This window comes from Nelumbo nucifera, chromosome 2 (assembly GCF_055504915.1).
Source record: "Nelumbo nucifera cultivar China Antique chromosome 2, China Antique-T2T, whole genome shotgun sequence".
Lineage (NCBI taxonomy): Eukaryota > Viridiplantae > Streptophyta > Magnoliopsida > Proteales > Nelumbonaceae > Nelumbo > Nelumbo nucifera.
In genome coordinates, this window is record NC_142650.1 from 13,730,476 (window position 1) to 13,753,951 (window position 23,476).

At 40.5% G+C, this 23,476-nt stretch overlaps 1 protein-coding gene across 1 annotated transcript; it reads right to left on the reverse strand.

The window, feature by feature from the left end:
- Nucleotides 1-12,594: 12,594 nt before the first annotated feature.
- On the reverse strand, nucleotides 12,595-15,383 carry LOC104597175 (expansin-A4). The gene is made up of 3 exons (XM_010258605.3): nucleotides 15,148-15,383; nucleotides 14,183-14,501; nucleotides 12,595-13,298 (listed from the first exon to the last, which is right to left on the reverse strand). The coding sequence occupies exons 1-3, from the start codon at nucleotides 15,299-15,301 to the stop codon at nucleotides 12,989-12,991; spliced, it is 783 nt and encodes a 260-aa protein (XP_010256907.1). The 5' UTR covers nucleotides 15,302-15,383; the 3' UTR covers nucleotides 12,595-12,988.
- Nucleotides 15,384-23,476: the final 8,093 nt, after the last annotated feature.

Below are 23,476 nucleotides of genomic sequence, written 5' to 3' on the forward strand. Positions count from 1 at the left end.
CTAAATGCCCTTATATCATTTTATGAGACCATTTTTGTAGAAAATTGATAAATACAAAAAAATAAAATAAAATAAAGAATGCAAGAAATTGCAAAAATACAAAAGATACAACAAAAATGAAGATAGGGGAAATAAAAAATACTAAAAATTGAAAAAAATAAAAAATACAACAAGAGTTACCATGCAACTTTTCTATTATTGTTGTTTTGATGTTTTCTTCTCCTAGCTTATTGAACTTTGAATGGACATTTTAGCAAGTTTATCTTTTATTATCAAACCTGATTAGGGATGACAATGGGGGTGGGTTCAGGGAGGGTTTTGTAAATTCTAGACATGGAATGCAAAATACTCTTTGCATTTGAAGGTGAGGTGGGTCATATTGGTGGATTGGGTTTAGAACCTTCACCTAATTTCTTACTATATACAAGTAATAAGTAAAATAACATGACCAAACATCAAAATTTTAAATTATTTGATTAAACATGTACGGCATACATTTATTGAGGGGTGGCTCAGTTGGTATATTATCTTGTTTGCTCCAACATAGACATGGATTCTATTCCCTCAGCCATTGAATTTGGGGAGGGGTTAGTAGTGGTGTGTATCACCAAATACCAAAATAAGTTCTTTACATAAATTTTAAAATATTGTTACATTCAACACCTAGTATATATAAGTTCATACGCCTTCCAATAATATGTTGCACGGGGAGGGTTGTGTTTAGCCTAATTCTAGTACCCTACTTGTATGGGTTGTCTCCAGAAACTCATCCCTACCTCAAAATCCAATTTTTAGAGGAAAGTGTTAGAATTAAAAGTGTTTTTGGGGAGGGGTTATTGGACAGGGTAGAAATTGCCATCCCTATGCTTAACAAGGTAGGGGCAAAGTGTTAGAATCAAAAGTTTAGGGTGGGTATTTGGCACAAATGAAAGTTCAAGGTCAAGTGTCACTATCCCAAAATATCAGGTGGTACTTTGTAATTTATCCCAGGGACAAGAAAGTGGGCAGGTTCTACTCGGAACTGAAATTGACATTAAACCAGCCTTGAATCAATCCTATCCAATTTACTATCAGATAGGATTTGGTTTCAAATTCTTAGAATTGTCTCACTCAAGCTGGTTGCTTTGATTGACTTTGGTGGAATTGGCTTTGGAATCAAAAGTTGTCTTAGAGATGTTAAGTTTTGTATTATATATTAATATATTATGATAATTTTCAAATTAAATTATTCAACTTAATCAATAAAAGTAATATAAGGTTTTATTGTTGTTATTATTATTGAAAATCAAGAATTTAAATAACAGGTTTCATTTTTTCCTAGAAAATGATAAAAAAAATAAATTCACGGATAAACCCTAAAATCAATCTTAAATGCCAAGGCCAAAACTCACCCTCAAACTTAATTTTGATAGGATATGTTCTGATTTAGGTTTCGGGTTCTGAAACCGGACCTATACGATCCATGCTCAACCCTAATTGAGGTAGGTTTGGACAAGTATAATGATCATAAAGGTTAACCCTAGTTACTTGACTCCTCCCTATACGATCCATGCTTAACCCTAGTTACTTGAGGTAGGTTTGGAGAAATGAGCATGGAAATACTGGTGGCGTATTTATGTATGTGTGCCGAAGTGCTTCTTAAGAATCGTAGGGGGGAATACTTTGAAACCCTAGTTACTTGACTCCTCCCTATATAATCTCCTCTGAAGACCTCTCTCTCTCTCACTCCCCCCTCTCTCTCCCCCTCCCCCTCCCCCTCTCTTTCTCTCTCGCGTTAGATTTTCTCATATTCTGTTTCGGCACTCAGTTTTGATTTATTTTCTTTCTCTGTTTAATGTCTAAATGTCTATAGATGTTGTTTGTAACTAAGGCCATGATTATAAAGAGAGAGGGCTTGAGTGGGGTTTCGAGAACCCTTGAGCTGTTAGAGAAGAAGAGAAGTAAGAGAAGGGGGGAGAAGGTGCCGCTTCATTAATCTCCAATAATGTAAGCTTGGTGTCTTCATACCCTTTTCTCTTCGTTCTTCGTTCTTCGTTCCTTCCATGGGTTTGCTCCCACGATGACAGAATTCTAAAATTACACTTGATATGAGCCTCCACTATATGTCCTTTGATTTAGATTTCTTGTTGTCTTCCTGCGAATTTGTATCGATTGGTCAGATTTATTGGTTCTAGTTTGTAGAGGATGTAATGTTAAATAGGAAAGAGATGGAGCGTGGAAGTATTTAAGCTGAAAGTGCGCCATGATATCTCTTCTCTTATTGAATGTTTCAACGGTTTCGCATTCGTTCTATATAGAGAAAAAGGGCTTAATTTTTCTGATACCCTTTTTCAAGAACCAATGAGTGCATACAGTGAAAGCCCGGTTTCAATTTGGGAACGGGCAGCGGCCAGACAACCGTAGAGATGGGTGTATCCACAGATGACGGGCTCACTTTGATCCCGCTTCGTCTACTGTTTCCATCTCACATTCCTTACTTTTCCCATTTTTCAATCTCAGCTCTGCCCCATTTTTCTAAACGAATTGTAATGTCCCGAAGAGGTCGGGGATGCTCGTCCAATGAATTTGTTGCAGAAGGGGAAAAGCTTTGGTTCTTTTTTGAAAGAGCCCTTTTATTGTGATCGATTGTATTGCGTTTGCATTATCATTCTTTTTGCTGAAATTATTTGTCTATGCTTATATAAATTTGAAAAGCATGTAGTGTGTGAGTTTGATACATTTTCTACTTGAATAAAAAACATAAATCAAGATAAAAATACGTAGATTTTCTGTGGTTGAAAACAACAATACAGTGCCGAGCTAATAAGGCGATGCGATTGAAAAAATAGCAAATGCAAGGATCTTGACTTTGGCATTTTAGAAAACATAAAAAATTGGATTACCGATATAAAAAATAAAATTATTTAGTATTTTTTCGGTTAATCGATATATCTCATGTTCAGCTTAAGTTTTGAAACCTCCGAGAATCCACCCTCTTAACATTGATGCATGCACCACCTGGAACGCATATAGAGAGATTTATGTTACTTTTTGATGGATAGAGATTGTTACTTGATAAGTCTGCAAATGCTTACAAGTTGCAAAATCAGTTGGGGACCTTGAGCCATGAATTGGGCCCATTTTAGATCTAGTAAGCTGGTCAATCAAAGCCTAGATATAGATGAATTGTCATTCCATGGAACTATTACTCAGGAATCAGGATTGCCACAGCCTTGTGTACAAGCTTTTCTGGGATCTTGAGGATGGGCTACCCCTTACTGAGTGTGGCCTTCAATTCAAAATATACGCAGTCCATAAGCTCTTCATTGTTGACTGTGGGAAAGGTCCTTACCTCTGTAGAACACTTGTTCTCACTTGATGAAGCTTCTGAGTTTTGAAAGAATGCAGGGTAGGGGTACCTTGGGTTGAGTCTAGTGTTGGATCCACATGGGGTGATTAATTGATGAGGTGGTGTTCGATCATGTCAATAAGCCCACATATAATAGCTTCAATCTAAGAAATTTGAGAGCTGCTATTGGTTCATTGGGTATCAGCAATGGGAATGAACGGATCCTTGTAGAAGGGAGGCCATGATGCTTGAACGCCGAGATTGTGTAAGAGAAAGAAGCTATGGATTTCAAGGATCCCAATTGGAGGGCGTTGGTGTTCCCAGTTATCACCTTTGATGTTACAGGATTTCGTGTATGAATATTATTCCATTTCCAGCTGCTACTGTTACCTGAGGACGAGAATATCAGAGAGAGAGAGAGAGAGGGAGAGAGAGGGAGAGAGAGTATTGGGGTTTAAAGGTTGGGACTTGGGAGAGGATGAAATCACTTTGGCACCCCACAGAGGGGAATTAGGATATACTCCTCTCAGAGAGTGCCTCACACTGACTTCACAGCCACATTCTATCCTGTATTGGGAATATCTCCCCATGAATAATAAATACGAGTACGGGAAATGTTCCTGATGTGTGGCCAGGACATTCTGTGTGGATGGTGTGAGGTGCGCTCAGTGAGAAGCAGATTTGGACTCCACATAGGACACTCCATTTGCACATCTCAGCATTGGGAATATCTACTGTACTTGTCATGGAAAGATGTTCCCAATACATAGGTGAAAGGTGCTGTGGGGCGCTAATCTTATCTCTGGGAGAGGAAAGGGAGAAAAAGAAGGGTAAAAATGAGATTATAAAAAAATTTAATACTCAATTGTTTTCTTAACAGGTGGTTTTTTTGTGTGAGGCCATCTTACAAGGATCTGATACACCCCTACAGAGGGTGTATTGTGGTTCTGACCGGTTCAGGGGGTGGAGGAGCTTTAACCAGTCCCCCTGAACCGATTTTGAAAAAAAATTAAAAAAAGTACCGATATTGCCTGATGTGCCAGTAAAGGCATTGGGTGTATCGATATTTTGAACCTTGCCTCAGGGTATAAGTAATTATCCCAAAAAAATCATTTAAGAACTACCCGACAAAAATGTCATTTGGAGCAAATGAAACATGTTAAAGCTCGCCATGTTGATGACAACTCCAAGCAATTTAAAGAGGGCTCATGACAAGTTGGCCATTTGAGTTTGGTATGAATGTTAATGTTGAATCAAAGTGGATGTACACTCTGGTTCTTTTTTTGTTGGTACAGTCTGATACATATCAAGAAGCCCATGATACGATATATATTAGCCGATATGGCCTGATACATATCAAAATTTTGAACCTTGGGTAAGAATATGCTTTTGTACTGAAATGAAAGTAAAATTGTTTTATTTTTTTGATGCTTTTGCATTCAAAATGAGAACAAATTTTGCTTCCATAAAACTTGTGCATTTAAAGTTGGTCAATGCAAAAATGGTAGATTTTTAATATTTAAATTTATATTTATATCCGTCACAATTAAGGCTCCATTTAGTTTGCAGGAATATATAGGGGTCTGAAAATCGGAATAGCTCAATTCCAACTGTTTGGTTGGGTGGAATCGGAATCCCATTTCCATTCTTGCTGGTTCCCTGCCCCTCCCTTGTGAGTTGGGAACGAAATCTCATTCCTGCTGACTTCAATCACAATTCTGATTCCGATTCCAACTGCAAACTAGCGTACCTAAATACATTTCATGAACTGTGGATATTTGCATGTTCACTCTTACCAAATACAGCATAAGCTCCATCCATTTTTTGATGGGCTTTCTCTGTTTGCAACTCGTTTTGACTAATGAGCACTACCATTAGTCATTTTAGACTTATAAAGTTATAATAGCATGGTCCAAAATGGAGTAATGGCCTTTCTCCGTTTGCAATTCGATTTGACTAATGGACACTGCCCAAATTAGTAATTTGTAGACTTGCAGTAACATGATCCAAAATGGAGTAATGGGCTTTCTCTGTTTGTAGCTCTATTTGACTAATGGGCACTACCCAAATTAGTAATTTGTAAACTTGCAGTAACGTGATCCGATATGGAGTAATGGGCTTTCTTTGTTTGCAATTCCATTTGACTAATGGGCACTACTGAAATTAGTAATTTGTAGACTTGCAGTAACGTGATCCAATATGGAGTAATGGGCTTTCTCTGTTTGCAACTCCATTTGACTAATGGGCACTACTGAAATTAGTAATTTGTAGACTTGCAGTAACGTGATCCAATATGGAGTAATGGGCTTTCTCTGTTTGCAACTCGATTTGACTAATGGGCACTACCCAAGTTAGCCATTGCTGACTTCTGGTTACAAGGTCTAAAATGGAGTAATTTGTGCTGTCTAAGAGGACTTTCTCGTTAATCGATATTCCTTTTTGATCTATGGCCATGGGTTCATTATCTGTCCTTTCGGAAGGACTGTCGGAATGCTAGAATTGTAAGTTGAAAGGTGTACAACATGGCTTACAACCAAGGTTCAAAGTATCAATACCATACGACTGAAATGCATATCGTATCGATACTTTGAACCTTGCTTACAACATGCGTTCAACATCTGCTGCATTTTGGATCATGTAAACCTCGAGTCAGGTCTGTACGCTTGTACAGAGTACATACAACAGTTGGACTCATCTTAGAACATTTCGGTATGCCAAAAGGGTTCCCTAGGTTTTCAATTATTTGTGGTGTAATTTGAATGCAAAATATGTGATTATTTTTAAGGAATCATTTAATTTAAAAGCTTAAGCTGTTATATGAGGTTGCTAAGCTCTGAAGGATTTCATTGGGCTTGAAGTGTGGATTGGATAATCACATGAACATTAATGTGTTATGCTCAAATTTAGGTGTGGTTTGGTAAGTCTTTTTAGAAAGATCTTCCAATAGACCAAGTGACCAAAAGACATATTGAACTTTTAGGGTATTGTCTTTTAAAGACAAAGATCATTTGGTAATCAGCTTGGTCTATCAAGCTTTTAGAAACATATTTAAAGGCTATCTATCACGTAAAAAGACCAGCAGCTTGGTCTTTTTGAATCTTTTCACGCATGTGTCTTCTCATTTTTTTCAGCTTTTGGTTATTAAACAGGAAAAGACCGATTTTTGGTCTTTCAAACTTATCAAAGCCCAGAAGATCGCACGAAAGGGGCTACAAAGATGGAACACTAGACCACTTGGTCATATTTAAGTGAGGTCCCTAAAAATGTTTTTTATTCTCTAACAAGTATAAATGTTTTGGGTGCAAATTCCTCCATTAGCTTGGCAATGATGGACAATTGTGCCAAAGTGAAAAAGGCCTTCACAAAGACAGAGGGAGAAAGACGGGACTCTTAATAATTCGTAACACATGCAAATAGCCTAACAGCGGAAAGGACAGTAGGCTACCACCCGAGTAGTAGCAGAGTTTGTTTTAGGCTGGAAATTCCAGCTCAATTTCTTGAGTATAAGATTTATAGATGAGCTCAGACTCATGCCCTCTCTATCCAGGCCCATTTAGGACATTCGTTTACATGTGGTTATTAGTTGTTACAGTGATGTATAGGGTAGACTGTAGATCACGTGGCTACGTCCTTTTTTAAGCCCTTTTTCTTGTTAAAATTTCAACTACTGTGTGTCAGCAGGGGAAACGTGCTACCATTAGTTCAGAATAGGGCCGATATAGGCAAATGGCATGGCACACATTCTTATTGCCACCATATTTGATGGATTGTCAAGATAGGCCCAAGCCTACCAAGCTACGCTTTTGATGTAGAGCTGATCCTTGCACCAACCACGTTAATAAGTTATTGGGCTGGACCAAGCTAAGCTAGGCTTGGTGGACTGATTTAAGAATCCTCATCTCCCGCTTCACTCCATTTGCCTCGGTGCAGATTCTGCACAATATACACGGAGCCCTTGTATTTTGTAAGTTGGGCCTACAATAAACCGACTTTCGAAACCCCTTTCCATATGATATGCGATTTGACAGCTTCCTACAGACCTATTGGAGGATAGTTCGGAAGTCGGGCTGATGAGGTCGTTTAGTCGAGCTGTAAGAAATAGTATCAGAGTGTTCAGATTGATTTATTCAGTGGATACTCCGATGTTTAAGTCAACGAACTTGATATTTTTGAGAGAACTAAAAAGCGAAAGAACTAGAGAACTGTGAAAGCTAAATTGTGCATACCTTCTAAGGTTGGAGGTGAGGCCCTTATAATAAGTAGGTTGCCATGAACCTCACGAAACACGATCGGGATCTTCAGCCCGTCTGATTTAGAGGTGATTTCATGTCTGGAGGTGGACTCCGCATAAGCGAATAGGGCTTGTCCAACCACACCTGAAATAGACGTAGTGATAACTGGCTCTTCCGACATGGTGTTATGATCCCGGGGAAGTCGGATACGATAACCTGCTTAAGGAGGAAGTCACCCAACAGGTTGCTGGTTGAACTTAGGTTAGATTGGCAAAAGTGGGTCCATGCTGACTTGATGTCTTGTTAGGGCCAGGGCAATTCAGTGGAGGCAGGCCACCTCTTTCATCAACCTAAGGTCACACCTAGTTGCTTGCAGTTCGGTCTACTAAAGTGGTGCTGAATCCCTGATGCAGTTGTGAAATGTCTAAAGTGGTCTATCTATGTGGTGTCGATGTATCACCCAGCTGATCTGTGATGTCACATATCATGGTAATATTGGAGGACCAAATTATCCCATATCAACATCCGAACAAGATCTTATTGGATTCTTACACTAGGTGAAGATGTCTATCTCTGACTCCAAACGGTTCCAGGTTGAAGATAAGAGTTGCCCCTGCCCTAATTAATATTAAGATATTACTGCAAGAAATTAACTAGCTAGCTAGAACCTGAAAAGCAGAATAGACCTGAAAAAGAGAAGTAGAAAAAACAACCTTATCCAAGCATTTTTACTCGCAACCGTGGAATACCCCCTAGGCCCTATCCATCCATCCATGTTGCTTTCTGATTTTGGATATTCGGCAGCATCCCTTGACTTGTTAAAGATAAACTTGCGGAAGAAAAACAGTTACAAAAAGCACTTATTTACATTGACATCTGATCTGCGGTGCCACATCGTTGGAGGACCAAATTACCTCATATCAACATCTAAACAGGATCTTATTACATTCTTACACTAGGTGAAGATGTCTATCTCTGCCTCCAAACGTTTCAGGTTGAAGATAAGAGTTGCCTCTACCAGATATTACTGCAAGAAATTAACTACGCTAGCTAGATCCTGAAAAGCAGAACAGACCTGAAAAAGAGAAGTAGAAAAAGCAACCTTATCCAAGCATTTTTACTCGCAACCGTAGAATACCCCCTAGACCCTATCCATCCATCCATGTTGCTTTCTGATTTTGGATAATCGGAGCATCCCTTGACTTGTTAAAGATAAACTTGCCGAAGAAAAGCAGTTACAAAAAGCACTTATTCACATTCGTTTGTTATCCATCGCTGTTAACCTTAAAAATCCACCAACAGAGATTCTACTACTAGTAGTTAGTAGCAGTGATAACATAGTTGTAGAATAATGATATAAAACCAGAGTAGATAATTAGTAATTAACCTCTCACTCCAGTCTTCGCTCAAAGAGAGACATGAACCCGATCACAGAACATATTGGGGCAAGGGGCATCAACCCCGTGTAGGTCCCACGCTAGCCTCAGCTACCTTAGCCTCTATATAGCCAAAGTTATTCTGGGTAGATAAGGCAGATATGGCACCCTTTCTCTCTCTCTATAAACCAGAGGAGTATCAGACGTCAAACCATTTTTATTTTCTTTCATTTTCTAAATGGTTCTTCTTGTCTTTGGCAAAACATGCTGCTCATGGACAGTAGGCTTTAGCCTCACGAAAAAGATAGACAAGATGATGCTAAATAAGAAGGTGAAAGAGAGGAATTGAGGTCTAAAGAAATGCTTCCAATTTGCTTCAGTGACCCTATAATGTTAGAATAAATTCAGCAGGACCCAGATTATTTAATGGCCATAACTTGATGGGATTAAAGACTGCGACCAAGTTTCAACTTTCAACAATGGTTCAGTGCTTCCATGATTCTAGCCATGTAATTAATAAGCATTTCATTGGTTCGTTTTGTCAGTTTCAGACCATTAAATGTATATAAGGAAATGGACCCATCAATCATCTGACCATATCAAATTTTGATTTCAGAATATCTCTGCGGCCCACCCAATAACCGTATGTGTCACATGCACTACTAAGCTTCTTGTATATTGAAATGGAGAAAAACTGCCAAGTGCCACGGGCCCCAACCTTGGCTCGATCGGTTCCGGTTCATCACCCTTGGGCTGGGCTAAGGATCATGGGGAGGCTCAAAAGTAAAGAGTCTACAGTGTTTGTCAGGATCAGTGCTCCTCCACTGCTTGCAACGTTATGTCTGGTCAGTCGCAGAAGATAGCACAAGCCCACGCTCCAATGCCATCAAAAGAAAAGGATTTAGCCATAAAATATGATATCTATGACGTGTTTGGATTTGCTTCTCAGAAACGTTGACAGGACTGAGCTTTTTTCCCCCTTGAAGCATCGTTTTTTCCACAGGAACACCCCCTCCCCCCTTTTTTTCTTTACTGGTTAAAAAAGCAGTGAGAACACGGTCATAGTTGTTGAAACCTAACATTGGAAATTAGAAGGTTTCATACCTAACACAGGTAAGGTTCAAAAAGGATTTCAAATGTGGCCTAATTTGAGACGGCTTAGATGATAGTAGCTTTCGCAATATAATACTTTTTAGCGTCCACTTAACATTATTCTTTCTGCGTGAACTTTATTTGCATCCATGCAAATGGGTTGAATGCAATTTGTGGTTTACCTTTGGGCCTTTTGGCCACCATGGGGCAAAGTGTTATATGTTAGACTTAGGTTGTGTTTGGTATCATTGTCATTTCTATTTGTAACATTTTACATTGATTAATATAAATGTTTAAGAATTGGTTTTGTTACATCACATAAGATAATTATTTTTACTTAAAAAATATAGGCATTGGATTAGATGTTAACATTTATTATAAAAACACCAAATTTTATATTTCCTCATAATAATACTAAATATTGTATTGATAACTCAAAGCATTTGTGGGATGATACCAAACACAACCTTAGTTAGCAGATTAACTGGGTTTGGGTAGCAGGGATGCACACAAGGCTACTGACGATTGCAACCGACAATCTAGGCTACATGGTAAATTGCAGGAAGGTTGTTTGTTTAGGAGTGAAATAAGAAGTAAAATAATGTAATTCCCACTAAAGGTAAGAGAAAATGGTGCAAATCTTGTATCAATTTCTGGGATACAAAATTTGCACAAGTTGAAATGAGACGTCAAATATAAATTTTGTACTAGGTAGGGGGTGCAAAACATACTCACAAACAAAAGGATGCACATTTGAACCATGTATGATTTTTGCATCCACTTTGAAAGAGTGACTTATAAATACAGCAAACACAAAAGTCTTGAACGAGCTAGCTTTAGCTCAACTATGGTTGTTTTGGGTTTTGGTAGGTTAATTTGGGCAAGCCACAGAATTTGGCTAAGGTGGTTTAGGGTTTGGGAGACCTAGATACTATCTGAACCAAAAATTGCCAAAGCAATGAGTTGGGGTAGATGAGAATGAAGAAAGAAAGGTTGCTCCTCTTTGAACATTCTTATTCCAGCTCGACAAGATGGCCGATTGGTGATACCCATTAGAATTAGTGGTTGAGGGTCATATAAAAATATTGACTACGACATCCGACACAAGACTTTCCATGGTAGACGCTAGACCTTTCTGTCAAACGTTCAATGACCAACTAAATGAGTAATTAAAACTACCAACCTCTAGAGGCCCAAGCCCACCAAGGAGAACCCAACTAACAGAAATACAGAATAATGGTATAAGTATGTAAAGACAAAAATGCCCTTCACGTGGACAAATGCAAAACAAACTGAAACAGGTGGGAACTGGGAAGTTGTATACTGTTTTCCTTGTTCACCTGTGAGTCGAGGACTGAGAAGTAATAATCGGGACCAATCGGGTAAGTGAAAGAAGTAGAGGGCGGATTGAGGGGACAAAATGGTTGGGTCAGATAATGATCAAATTCTGAGCAAGTAAGGTTGGGGTTCCATTTCCCAATAGTTTTGGGTGAACAGAAGTTACTATGAATCTCGTGAGTGACCCAGACCCACAACACCACTACCCACCAAAACAAACAAACTTCTGTGACCGGGGGAGACCACTATAGTATAAGCATCTGCCATGCCTCACAAGGAACTAATCCCTCAATAAGAAAGGTACTTGATACCAACAAGTGTTGCGAAAGGAATTGCGCAGGCACCCAAATGGGGCTAAAAAAAATTAAAACAAAACGAAAAGAAACAATACCAAAAAAAAAAAAAAAAGTTAAGAGATATAGATTTGTGAAGGCAAGGTATCCAAAGTTGCACAGAAACAACTAATAAGATCAGGCACGGAGTGGTACACTTTGTGTAGTCGCTAGCCCAAGTGGGGGTTATGATAGTTGAAATTGATCTGATGACTTGACAACAAATGGTTCGTTGGATTTCTACCAGTATCAGTACTACTAGGGGTTGCCTTTTACAGTGTTCAGTCTATCTCAGTTTGCTTCACTGGCTTCCAACTTGCATTTGGTCTCAATGCCCACGCGCTTTCTCGATATACTGTCAGTTAGGTGATCAGCCTACACAATTTTAATTTTCAATTTTGTATGTATATGAAGACGGGTGCTTCGGTTTAGGTAGAGTTGGTTAATTGGTTTATTGATCATCTTTGCTAAAGTCGGGCCAGGTTTTTTTTTATCCGTTTAGAGTAGGGAGACCCATTTGTTTGTGACTTTCTTTCTGGTCTCTAGAGCCATGGACGAATAGCATGATCATCGCGTGAGAATAAATTTGAACTTTGAAGTAGATGGGACGGGACCGGCCTAAGGTTGTTTCCCTGGACCCTGGGCCCTCCATGTGCACCGTCTTTACGTCTAGACCTGCCCCCACCATTCCCTACATGTGCAAATACTGCCAGCCTATAGCCATTGGCAGATTAGTAATTGCCACCTTCAATAGTCAATACGGAGGCCCAAGCAACGAGATTGCAGAAACATCCTTTTAAGGTTTTGCCAAGTGCCAACCCACTAACATGCATACCAATTTAAGTGAAGAACATCCAAGAAATAACACGACATATTGGTAATTGGAGTCGGAGAAATAAGGTAAGACACAAGCACATTAATTCATTCATTCATACCTTAATATTAATATAACAAAGTCTATGGAAACATATATTTATATGGTTAACACCTAAGAGCTTATAACACATATAACCTATGGAGGCTGCGGGCTACATATTTTTGCAACCACCTCAGCCCTGGTAAAAGTAAACTAACAATCCGTCCTAGCTCACAGTCAAAAAGAGATTCTCACACTCACACATACACAGACTTCTCCCACTTCACTCAACCCCTTCACTCTTTTGCTTTCACTTTCCAATAAAAATGCACAAAAAAAAAAAGAAAAGAGAAAAGAGCAGCTTCTAAAACGGCGCCAAAGAAATTAAAATTCCCGAGGCGGGAAATTTGAAAAAAGCCAAAAAAAAAAGGAAACTAGACTCTGAAATTCTTTCCGGTGAAGGTCTGGCCAAACTGCCAATTGGAGGGAACGACGTTCCAGGAAGTGGAGGTGCGGCGATCGCTGCCGGTGATACGGAACGACAGGGACTGACCCACCAAGACTGCGTTTGATTGCCAGTTCTGGCCCCAGTTACGGCTCATGCTCATCCACCCGGTCTGCGATCCTTTCACGCTCACCTTCACAATGTCACCTGCTCCCGCCACGTTTGTGATCAGAACTAAGTTGAAGTAACGGAACCCGTTGATCGTGAATCTGATCCCTCCTTGCTTTCGGCATGGTACCCTGTCATCGCACGAAAGATAGTTTAGTCATTTTACTCCCATCCGGAGGTCAAGGACCGGGATTGTGGGAAAGTGCGGGCCACAGCGTAGCGCTCCCTAAAAAAACGAAGAGAAAGGACACTAGCAAACTATCCAATCTAGACTTATAGGGCATTGTACGTTTACGCGGTATTAGGACTATTATACTCTGTCAGTAGGGCTAGGCTAGAACAAGATCACATCTACATCTGATATGTTGACGCTACGGTCCGCATAATTTGTTTTTTATATGATAGATGACGTGTCCGTATTTTATTGGGGGTCGCAACAAATTGCTGCGACCGTGCGACTATGTTCGTAGTATGTTTAACCAGGAAAACCAAACATGCGCATGGGATGAAGTGAAGAAGCTACATCCCCTGCATGCTTCCTGATCAAAGGTTGGCCGGTGCAGTGGGCACGGTCCACAACCCACCCGAGCGGCCGATCATCTTTCATTGGAATGCTAAGTATCATTAGATGACGGAAATGTCCTTGCCATTTGGTCAACCAACCAAAAAAAGGGTACCTAATCAAGTCGGGGTACGGGTACTAATTATTAGAGCGACTGGAAATGCGTGAGTGAGGAGGAGGGCATTTTAGGCCATTCAGCGAAACAAACCAAACTAGACCGAGATGGAAAGGAACAAACCACCGAAAGTGACCATAAACGCCCTCTACCTAAATTTAGTTAAAGGACAGAGCAGTTGGCATTAGTAATTTTGTTGAAGAGCCCGGTTTCTTAAGGCAAACTAATTTTTTTAATTAACGAAAATGACCGACGTTGTAACGAAAAGCACTGGGCTTGTGACACAGGCCAGAATCTGACACAAAAGCGTGAAAGCGTATAGAGGGAGGGATGTTAACCTGCGATAGGCAACGGGAACAATTCCAGCTCTGTACTCGGCGATCTTAAGGAACATGGGCATGGCCAAGTCGAAGTGAGGGCGAGGAGGGTTGCACCAGCCGCCGTTGTCGTTGGGGAGAGCGTAGTTAGGCGGGCAGAAGTTAGTTGCCGTGATGAAGATGGAGGGGCTGCCGGAATGACACCACTGAGGGTCGTTGGCGCATTTAATCTCGAAGCATGCGCCACAGCTCAGGCCGGCGTTGAAGAGGGCAGTGCTCAACGCGGCCGTGTTCACGCCGTAGCCCTGGCTGTACAGGTTCCCGTATCCACAAGCTCCTCCTGCAGGGTTAGACAAGAAAAATGGTGTTAAATAAGAATTGGTAGTCCAAATAACTAGAGTATGTGAGATCTTTGTTGGTAATGGAGGACACGGAATGGTTCAGTCCTTCCCTTATCTGAAAATGTAAAACCAATGTAAAAATCGATTTCGATTTTCAATTCTTCCCATGACCAGAAAGGCAGAAAATGTAAAACCAATGACGCGTATTTAATGCACTAACACTGCGCCACTGGAAAAAGTCACTACTAAAGGTAATTTTAGCATTCTTAGCTAGGAAATGCACAGATAGATGTAGAATTCTTTGCTTAGCCAATAGATTGAGAACATGGGGCGTGGTGCTTATTAAGTTGCCATGGAAAACAGAACCAAAGTGGGTTCTCAAACTTCTTATCAGAAAAAAGAGGAGGATGTCGTCACATTCTGGATATGCAGTAAAATGTAGAAAGAAAACTTGTGATTAGACCGTTGTATGAGCGGGAGGCACGACTGAATATGAAAACTCCGGTGACTTGAACCACTTTAAGTACCATAAGTTCCAAGGAGAACAGGGACCGGAAATTTGAGAAGCATTGCCGGAGACCACATGGATGACTCCGCGGAATCAGGTAAAAACAGTTGAAACGATAGTTATTTTCTGTTACGTACCCATAGTTCCAGAAGCGTCGCTCCCGCCGTAGAAAGTAGCATGGGCACTCTGCCATGGCCCTCCGGTGTAAACGCCAGGGATTCTGGCGTCAACGAGCGTCAAAAACGAGATAAGCAAAACAGCAGAAACCACATTAACAGTAGCAGTAGCCATTTCTCTAGGAGATCAGAGATAGAGAGAGAGAGAGAGAGGGGGGGGGGGAGGCGTGGGGGGTGTGCCGGGTGGTGGGATGAGTGGGAAGGGGGGGAGGAAGGTGGGCTACTTATTGAGAATGCGTGCGATGTAACGCAGGGGCAGCAGACGAATTATGACACCGTAATTAATGTTGTTTGACAGTGTTGTAGAATAAAAGCGTTTATTTCTTACTTTTTACCCCCCAAAAAAACCAAGTAAAATATTTTATGTGAAAATCATTTCAGTTGACGATACAAAAGGAAAATGGCCAATGCGGAATTTCGGTCCAATGTTCGAAATAAGATATCGCTCTTAATCCATCTCATTTGACTTAATTGCCCCTATGTTTTGTTCTTATAATCCCTCCTGAGTCCTGAGTCCTGAGTCCTGACATCACGAAGTTTTTCCGAAAAGCAGGGGTATTTCTTCAGATATTAATACGATCGACGAAGAAAAGGGCGATCAGAGACCGCTTTACTTCAATCGCAAGTTGTGCCGTTACCGGCGGTCGTGATTTGACGATTTTCTTTTTCTTTGTGTTCTTTCTCTTCCTTTCTGACAAGAGGTGGTTGCTGGTGAGATGGATGGAATCCAAGCCCCAGCTTGAGCGGTAGAAGCAGTAACAGCAGCAAATTACCCGCCCTAACAAAACCAAACCAAATAACCAATCATCCTACGTAGGGGCCTATGGGACCCAATTGTCCGTATTCATCGGTCCACGTATTACGCCGGGCTTTAACCAATGCGTGGGTCCCATCTCGAGCCTCACGCAAATTCGCTGACTCTCTCTTCCCCCCTCCCCCACCACCAGCAGTCCAGCACAAACAATTGGAGGATTTACCTTTCCCTACTTTAACCTTTATCTTTTCTTTGTTATTTATTTATTTATTTAAGCGGCTATTCCTGAACCCTACTACCATGTGCCCTTCCTTTCACTACGAGTCCGAGAAAACGTCCACAAGTCAAACAGTTCACTCTTCTCCTCCCCCATGAGTCCATGACCCATGTGAACCGATTAATTGGTTTGGTTACCTTCTTAATCCAAAAACCCACCACCACCATGTGCCCTTCTCCCTCCCAATTATGCTCCCTCCCTTTCTTTCGCTTCTCCTTTTTCTCTCTTGAAAATCTTCTTTAATTATTTTATTTTTATAAATTTTAAATAAAATAAAATATCAACATTATTTTTTAGCTTTTATTTATTCTTTCAATAAAAAACTCTTTTGCATTAAAATATATAAACATTATTTAATTTAAATCTGTGAAGGAAAGGCATATGATGTAAGTCACGTACCTATGCTCTTCCTCAGAACTATGCCTATGCTCTTGGATTTTCCAATCAGAGATTTTTCTTTCCTCTCCTATTCTCCTTATCCATCACTTTTTGTTCTTTTCTTTTCCATCTTGTTTAGCAATTTCCTCTTGTTTGCTACTGCTTTAATTTTTCTCTGTTTTCCTTTCCTTGTTCGAACCGTTGCGTTTTGGCATTTGCGTATGCTTATCATGTTTCTTCTCTTTCCATGTTTTCCCAGATTTTCCATTGGAAGTGTTAAATTGGACTATGTGGAGGCATTATTATACAACAAAACCACCTCATCATCCTCTCTGAACCTCACATGCATTTCTGAGCATGGGTCCAAGTGACAGAAGAGTCAATATTCTAGATCCTTTCTTCCAAACTGAACCACCTCTTGCCCTCTTGGAAGATTATAGCTCACAAATCCGATCGCTTCACCTCATCTTCTCAACCTTCCTTGCATTGCCAAAATCAATTTTCAATCAAAGGTCCAGATCAGTTGGTCGGTGATGCATTTTTATACCGTAATTCATGAGAGGATGCACCGTGCATCATGCATGACCCACTGTCAACTGTCATATTTCATTCTAAAAATAAAAATGAGAAAAAAGAATTTCTCTTTCTCTCGTTTATCAAAAACATATCAAGGTCAAGGGTGACGGATACGGTTGGGAGGGAACAGGGGAGAGCTCTATTACATGCAAGAGGATCCAAAAAGTGTAAATGGGCATTGACCACCGATCTACCGGATGGAGCGGATCAACCACGTCATCATCCAATCAACTGTCCTTCAATATGGGGAATACGTACACCCACCCATGTGGGGCCCGGTATGTGTGATGAATGTGCCATCAAGACTCCCCCACCATCCACGTTACCTAGCTGGCATTAACAATACCTTTCTTTCGGAATCCTTCTCAGGGTAACTGAAGGGGTAGTGGGCCAATCATGATATGCCTTGCCATGCTAGATTGATAAATGGGCCTAACATGTATAGGTGCTTATGTGTACGGTTAATCACCAAACCATACACAATATTTTGAAACCGAATTGATCTTATTAGTTTTTATGATTTTTTAACCGAAATTGAACCAGTACTATTGATTAACCAGTTGATCAATTTTGATTTGATTTTTTTTATATATTATATAAATAAATAAATATATTATAAATGCTATCAATATATATATATATATATATATATATATATATATATATATATATACACCAGATGGTTTGATTAACCACCAATTTTTTGGATTAATCAAAAAATCAAACTAATTGATTCAGTTAATCGCATTTTTTAATTTACTTTTTTCGATTTGATTTGATTTTTCGATTTTTTATGAGCACCCATACTCATGTGACTTATGGCTATGCCCAACACTAAAACTAAAATCATAGATTGTACAAATTTTCATTTCTTCTCCCTCTCTCTTCATTTCTTGAGGCTGCATTCATTTGTGGTGTAAATACTAGATCAGTGTTATATTATACTTTAGTCTGGTTTTATAACCGTTTAAACACCAAAAATCAATATAAAACACCATGCACATGGAGTTTTACATCAATAATCAAGAAAAAATTTAGCTTTGATAAAAGCATTTAAAACTTTACATCGACAATCCCCATTACAATTTATACTTAAAACCAATCGATGTATAACTCCAATGGTGTAAAAATACATTTGCACCGCTGTTAAATACAACTTGAGTGTTTCTTTAAAAGAAGGGAAAGATAAAGAAACCTATATAAGGTTGTTTATATAGGTTTTTTATTTTTTCCTTCCTTTCCCTACCTTTTCTCCCAAACCAAATATAAGCTAATAGTTTTACATTTCACCAATCACCACATGACTATAAAGGATTTGATGATTTTCAAATACTCTCCCTCTCCCTCTTTAATTTTAAAGCATTTGACCTAATGTGTACCGAGTCCCTTGGGGTTTATCAACTCGATCAAATCCCTTTTCTTTTTCTTTAAGTGGGTGGGTTGCGTTTTTTATCTTGTCTCGAGATATATTAATGTGTTTTCTTTTTTATTTTTTTTTTTAATTTAAGGGGTTGAAAAACTTGAAAGGGGAAGAGAGTGGAGTGGGCATTGAGTGTCGACCACTCTCTTGGTATTCGAAACAAGAAGTGGTATCGAATATCGATTCAGTGTGAAGGTATATTGGTTGTCTCGGCAAGTTTGGTGCTTGATTTGCATCGCATCGCTCCCTAGTCCCTAGTCCCTAGTCCGTAACCACTAAAGCCGATACATAAACTACAATATCGTGTCGGTGACGCATGCCCAGAAAGAACTCCTCGCTTCAATCGTCCACTACGTATGTGTGTAGTTGTGTACGCATTGACCAACCTGCCCATGGTTTTCCTCATCATGTTGTTGGGCTGAACTATCTTTTGGGTATCCTGTTCCACCATATTTGGCTTGATTTTCGGAACCAGGTCGTCATGGGCAACATCTCTGCTCTGTGTATCCATCTATGACTATGGGCCTGATCCAGAGAAAACCTAATCCCATTTACACTCCCACCGGTGGATTCAGGAGTAGAGCAGCTAAAGATTCTATTGCCAAACGATCCAACAACCCATATTCATTGGCCCACATGTAGGTTGGTGGTTGGGCATGTTAGACCAAGGTCCAGTTGACCCACATTTGGCTTCCCTTCTTGATCCTAGAATTACATCTTTGCACAAAACTAGATTTCGTATGCACCGACATCCCTGTTTCCTACACGCTTTTCGTTTATCCATATGAAATTTTAGTTTAATTCGCCAGAATAGCCCCTAGGATCACTGTTTTAAATTATAAGGTACAAATGTAGAGAGAGGAAAATGGAAAATCCACATGACACGTTCTGGATTCCACATTTCCATTTGTATAAAAATCATTCTTTTTTTTTTTTTAAATCTGAACCTAATAATGGGGAATGAAAAACACTTGAATTTATAAATCTCTTAATTTCATAGATCCGGTCTTCTGTATGTTTGCAAAACGGTTTGAATTTCCTACGGAAGATCAAATCATGTACTGAACTATTGAATTTAATTTCATTCGTGGCTCCTTTCATCGTACACCATTTAAGCAGATGGACCGATATTAAGCCCTCCCAAATAGGTCCTAATTTGTGAATATATACAACCAATTCCATTTTAATCCTGGACGTGGGCTCTGGCTCATCCTCATCTATAGTAGTATTATGGTAGCTACTCCTTTCCCTGTCAACGATGGGTTGAAATAAATAAAAAGAGTTGTTACTTTGTGAGACTGAGCTGATCGAGGAGAGATCTATAAATTCATACTTTCAACCTGTCATGATTCATGCGGTCAAACCGTTCCAACTGTCACCCAACATCAATCCCAATCCCGTTTAAATCCTAGACCCATAATTTGGTTAGAATCTTTGAAATTCTTGACTGAGGCCAAAACTTTGATCTCATTTAAGGATTGATACCTTCATCATTATTTTTTGTCAAAATTGCCTTTTCTGCCTTAAATTTCAATTTTGATTTTTTTATTTATAAAGAATTAAAAATTGAAATAATAAATATAAATCTCACCTAATATATTTAAATATAAATATATATGGTGGCATGTCAAAATTTGATCCATCCGGCTAGAATGGTTGAACAGCTAATCCATGACCTAGAGGGAAAAATGGTTCCACCTTCAAATTGGGTTTAAAACATTTCTATAATTTGAAATTAATGTTGTCAATCTCAATAAGTCTGGTCCAGGGAAAAATAGACTTGATTCCAATCCAGCAAATACATGTGCAGAACTAGTTATTTTGTTAAATTGATGAACTTACTTTTTCTTTTGTTAAATTGATGCAATATGCATCATAATATCATAATATTACAAAGTATTTTATTTATGTGAAAGATAATAATAAGTATTGATGATAAGCAATCTCTGGTGCTCCCTGTTGGCTAGTAGTTTGGATGCCAGATTGATTAGGTTGTTTGGTCGAGTTGCAAGAGAGAAGTAATTAGAGTGTCCAAGTTCCTTGACCTGGGGTGGGCATTCCGATTCTTAAGTTAACAAACTGGCATTTGATTGCAAGAGGCCAAGAGAGTTAAACTGCATCTACCTTTTGAGGTTGGAGATGCCGCCCTTATCTAGGTGAGCTACCGTGAGCCTCATAAAACGCATCCGGAATCTCCAACCCGTCTAATTTGGAGGTGGTTTAACGCTTGGAGGTGGACTCCGCATAAGCGGGTAATGGTTATCCAATCCCGCCTAAAGCGAGCGGAGTGATAACTAGCTCTTCCAACGTGGTGTTGTGATCTGAGGGAATTCGAAGGCAATAGCCCCCTTCGCTAATGGGAGTCTGGTCAAATCAGCAGAAGCAGGTCGCCTCTTACGCCGACCTGAGGTCTTGCTTGGCTGTTCACAATTCAGCCTATTGGAGTGGGGGCAAGGTCATAGATGTAGTTGTAAAGTGCCCGAAGTGCTCCTGGGGTTTGCTTATGTGGTGTCAAGGTGTCACTCTATTGTTCTACAATGCCACGTATCGTGATATCATTGGAGGATCAAACTACCCCTCATCAATTGCCCCCTACTCCCAAAGTCTAGTGTGATCAGTCTGGTGAGGAAGTAGTCCTAATCCGAGGTGATTTGGTTTGAGTTCCATCCTTGGTTGTGGTCCAACCAATGGCTCAGGATCGAATTGGTTCGGTTGGTCTGGCCTAGGCATGAGGTAGCATACCAGGGACATGCGGATGCCATGCAACCATTAGGTTTCACGGACATAAAAAATGCGCTAAACTAATTTCGCCTCAGAACATGAACCGCCGCGTCCTTGCAAACCGTTAGATCCAACTAATCTCAACCATCCATAGTTTGGTTCATCTGTCTATAAATAAGACCCTCAACTGTCCTTGCGAACCGTTGTAGAACGAGGTCGATCTTTTCATTCTAGGTGAGTCATTTTCCCCTTGATTCGTTCTTTGCTTTTATCATGTCAGGTGTCAAATCTAGGGAAGAGGGGTTCGTCCTACCAGGCTAAGGAGGGGTCCTCGATGTAGGAATGGCAAGGTTCCAATAAGGGAGCCTCATCCTCCCATCGTCAACCCAAAAGTAAGTTTGAGTTTGATCCCACCGAACTGGCTGTTGAAGATGTTTATGAGCTCGTAGAGATATAGGATACCAGACTAGTTCGGGTATTCCCTTCCCCTTGGGTAGTTCCCATGGGAGAATGACAATGACGAAGTCGCTCTCTTCAAAGAGGCCTTGAAAGTGGATCTTCGATTCCCCCTTCCCCCCCTTATTCCCAAGGTGCTGAACTATTGTAATATTAGCCTAGATTAACTTCATCCCAACTCTATTACTATCCTACTCGGCACCATCTCTTTCTGTCACCACGTCGGCTTACCCCTAGATCTCAAGACCTTCGTCGACATATGTCATATAAAGAAAAATCCTTCCAGTACTCCCAGTATGTATAACTACTACCTGTCCTACCGGTCTGGGTGTAAGTTGCTGTACGACTTCCCTTACAAGAAGAGGAGGTATTTCTTTCTTGAACGGAATGGTGGATGGCTGTTCTCAACGGCCTAGAGAGTGGGGATTAAGGACTTCGGGGAGGATACATTGAGTGAGAAGATGCAAATTAGGGTGCAACTCTTAGTGGATAGGAGGTCGAAGCTAAGTGAATTCTTGGCCGAGGAGAAGCTGATCCAAGTTGGGTTGAGTCCTTCGGGTAGGTCATCATTTCATGTTCTGGCATACTTCTTTCTCTCTTTGGTTTTAACTTATCTTTGAACTTCTTATGTAGGAAACATATCGGGCATACCAACTTCTGGGCTGTTCCAGGCTATGAGGAGGAAGAAGAGGAAGGTGACTCCCTAGGAAACTCCTTAGGTCATAACTTCTAAGCCCATAGGATAGTGTAGCTCAAGTCATGCTAGTAGTTGACATCGTCAAGGAGGAATGGACTTTTGAGGAGCCCCTTCTACAGCTCAGGGCCAAGGTGACCACTACATTGGACAACGGGGCAACTCCCGAAGAGAAACACACCATCATGGACTTTCAGACAACCTTGTTAATGAGCAAGGAGGCCATCTTTCCAAAGGTGGTCGCAGAGCTCAGTGAGTCGCATCCCAACGAACTAGGTGGGAAGCTTATGCGCTGCCTCCCGGTGGTATGTACTTAACCTCCTCCTTCATACTTAACACCATTTTTTAGGCGAACACCATGGCCCACACACTGTTCGGGCAAGCCGAGAGGGGGGTTGCTAGAGCCCATGTTCTTGAGGAGGTGATGCAGTACCATTCTTGCCTAGAATGAGCTAGTCGTCTTGTCTACAACCTAAAGGCCAATATTGTCTAGGAGCGAAGTGACAATGCCGACCTAGTAAGCACCATTGGATGTACCAAGAGTGGAAGTCGGGTAGGAACTCTTTAACCTTGGCTAGGTTGGCCAAATGGTGGGCTCCTGAGCCTCATACTTTCCATTCACTTGATTCACCACTAATTGAGAGTTGATGCACACCATGAAATGTTTCACACTGACCTATTTTGCTAGCGATAGCCCGACTATCAACGCCTCGTACTTAGCTTCGTTACTTGAAGCTCAGAACATAATCGTAGAGCATACACTATTTTCACGTCGCTAAGTCCGTAGAGGATTAGTCCAGCTCCACTTTCGCACTGGTTGGAAGCGTCTTCCACATGGAGGATCCAAGGCTCCTCGTCCCAAGTCGGGTGCTGCACTGGTAGTAGCCTCCGAGGTGGTCACAAGCTCCACATCCTCAGGGGTTGACATGCTAAACGTACACTTGACGACAAAGCCTGCCAAGACCTACACCTTGATCGTTGAGCATGGCTAAAATTGGATGTCAGAATCACTGA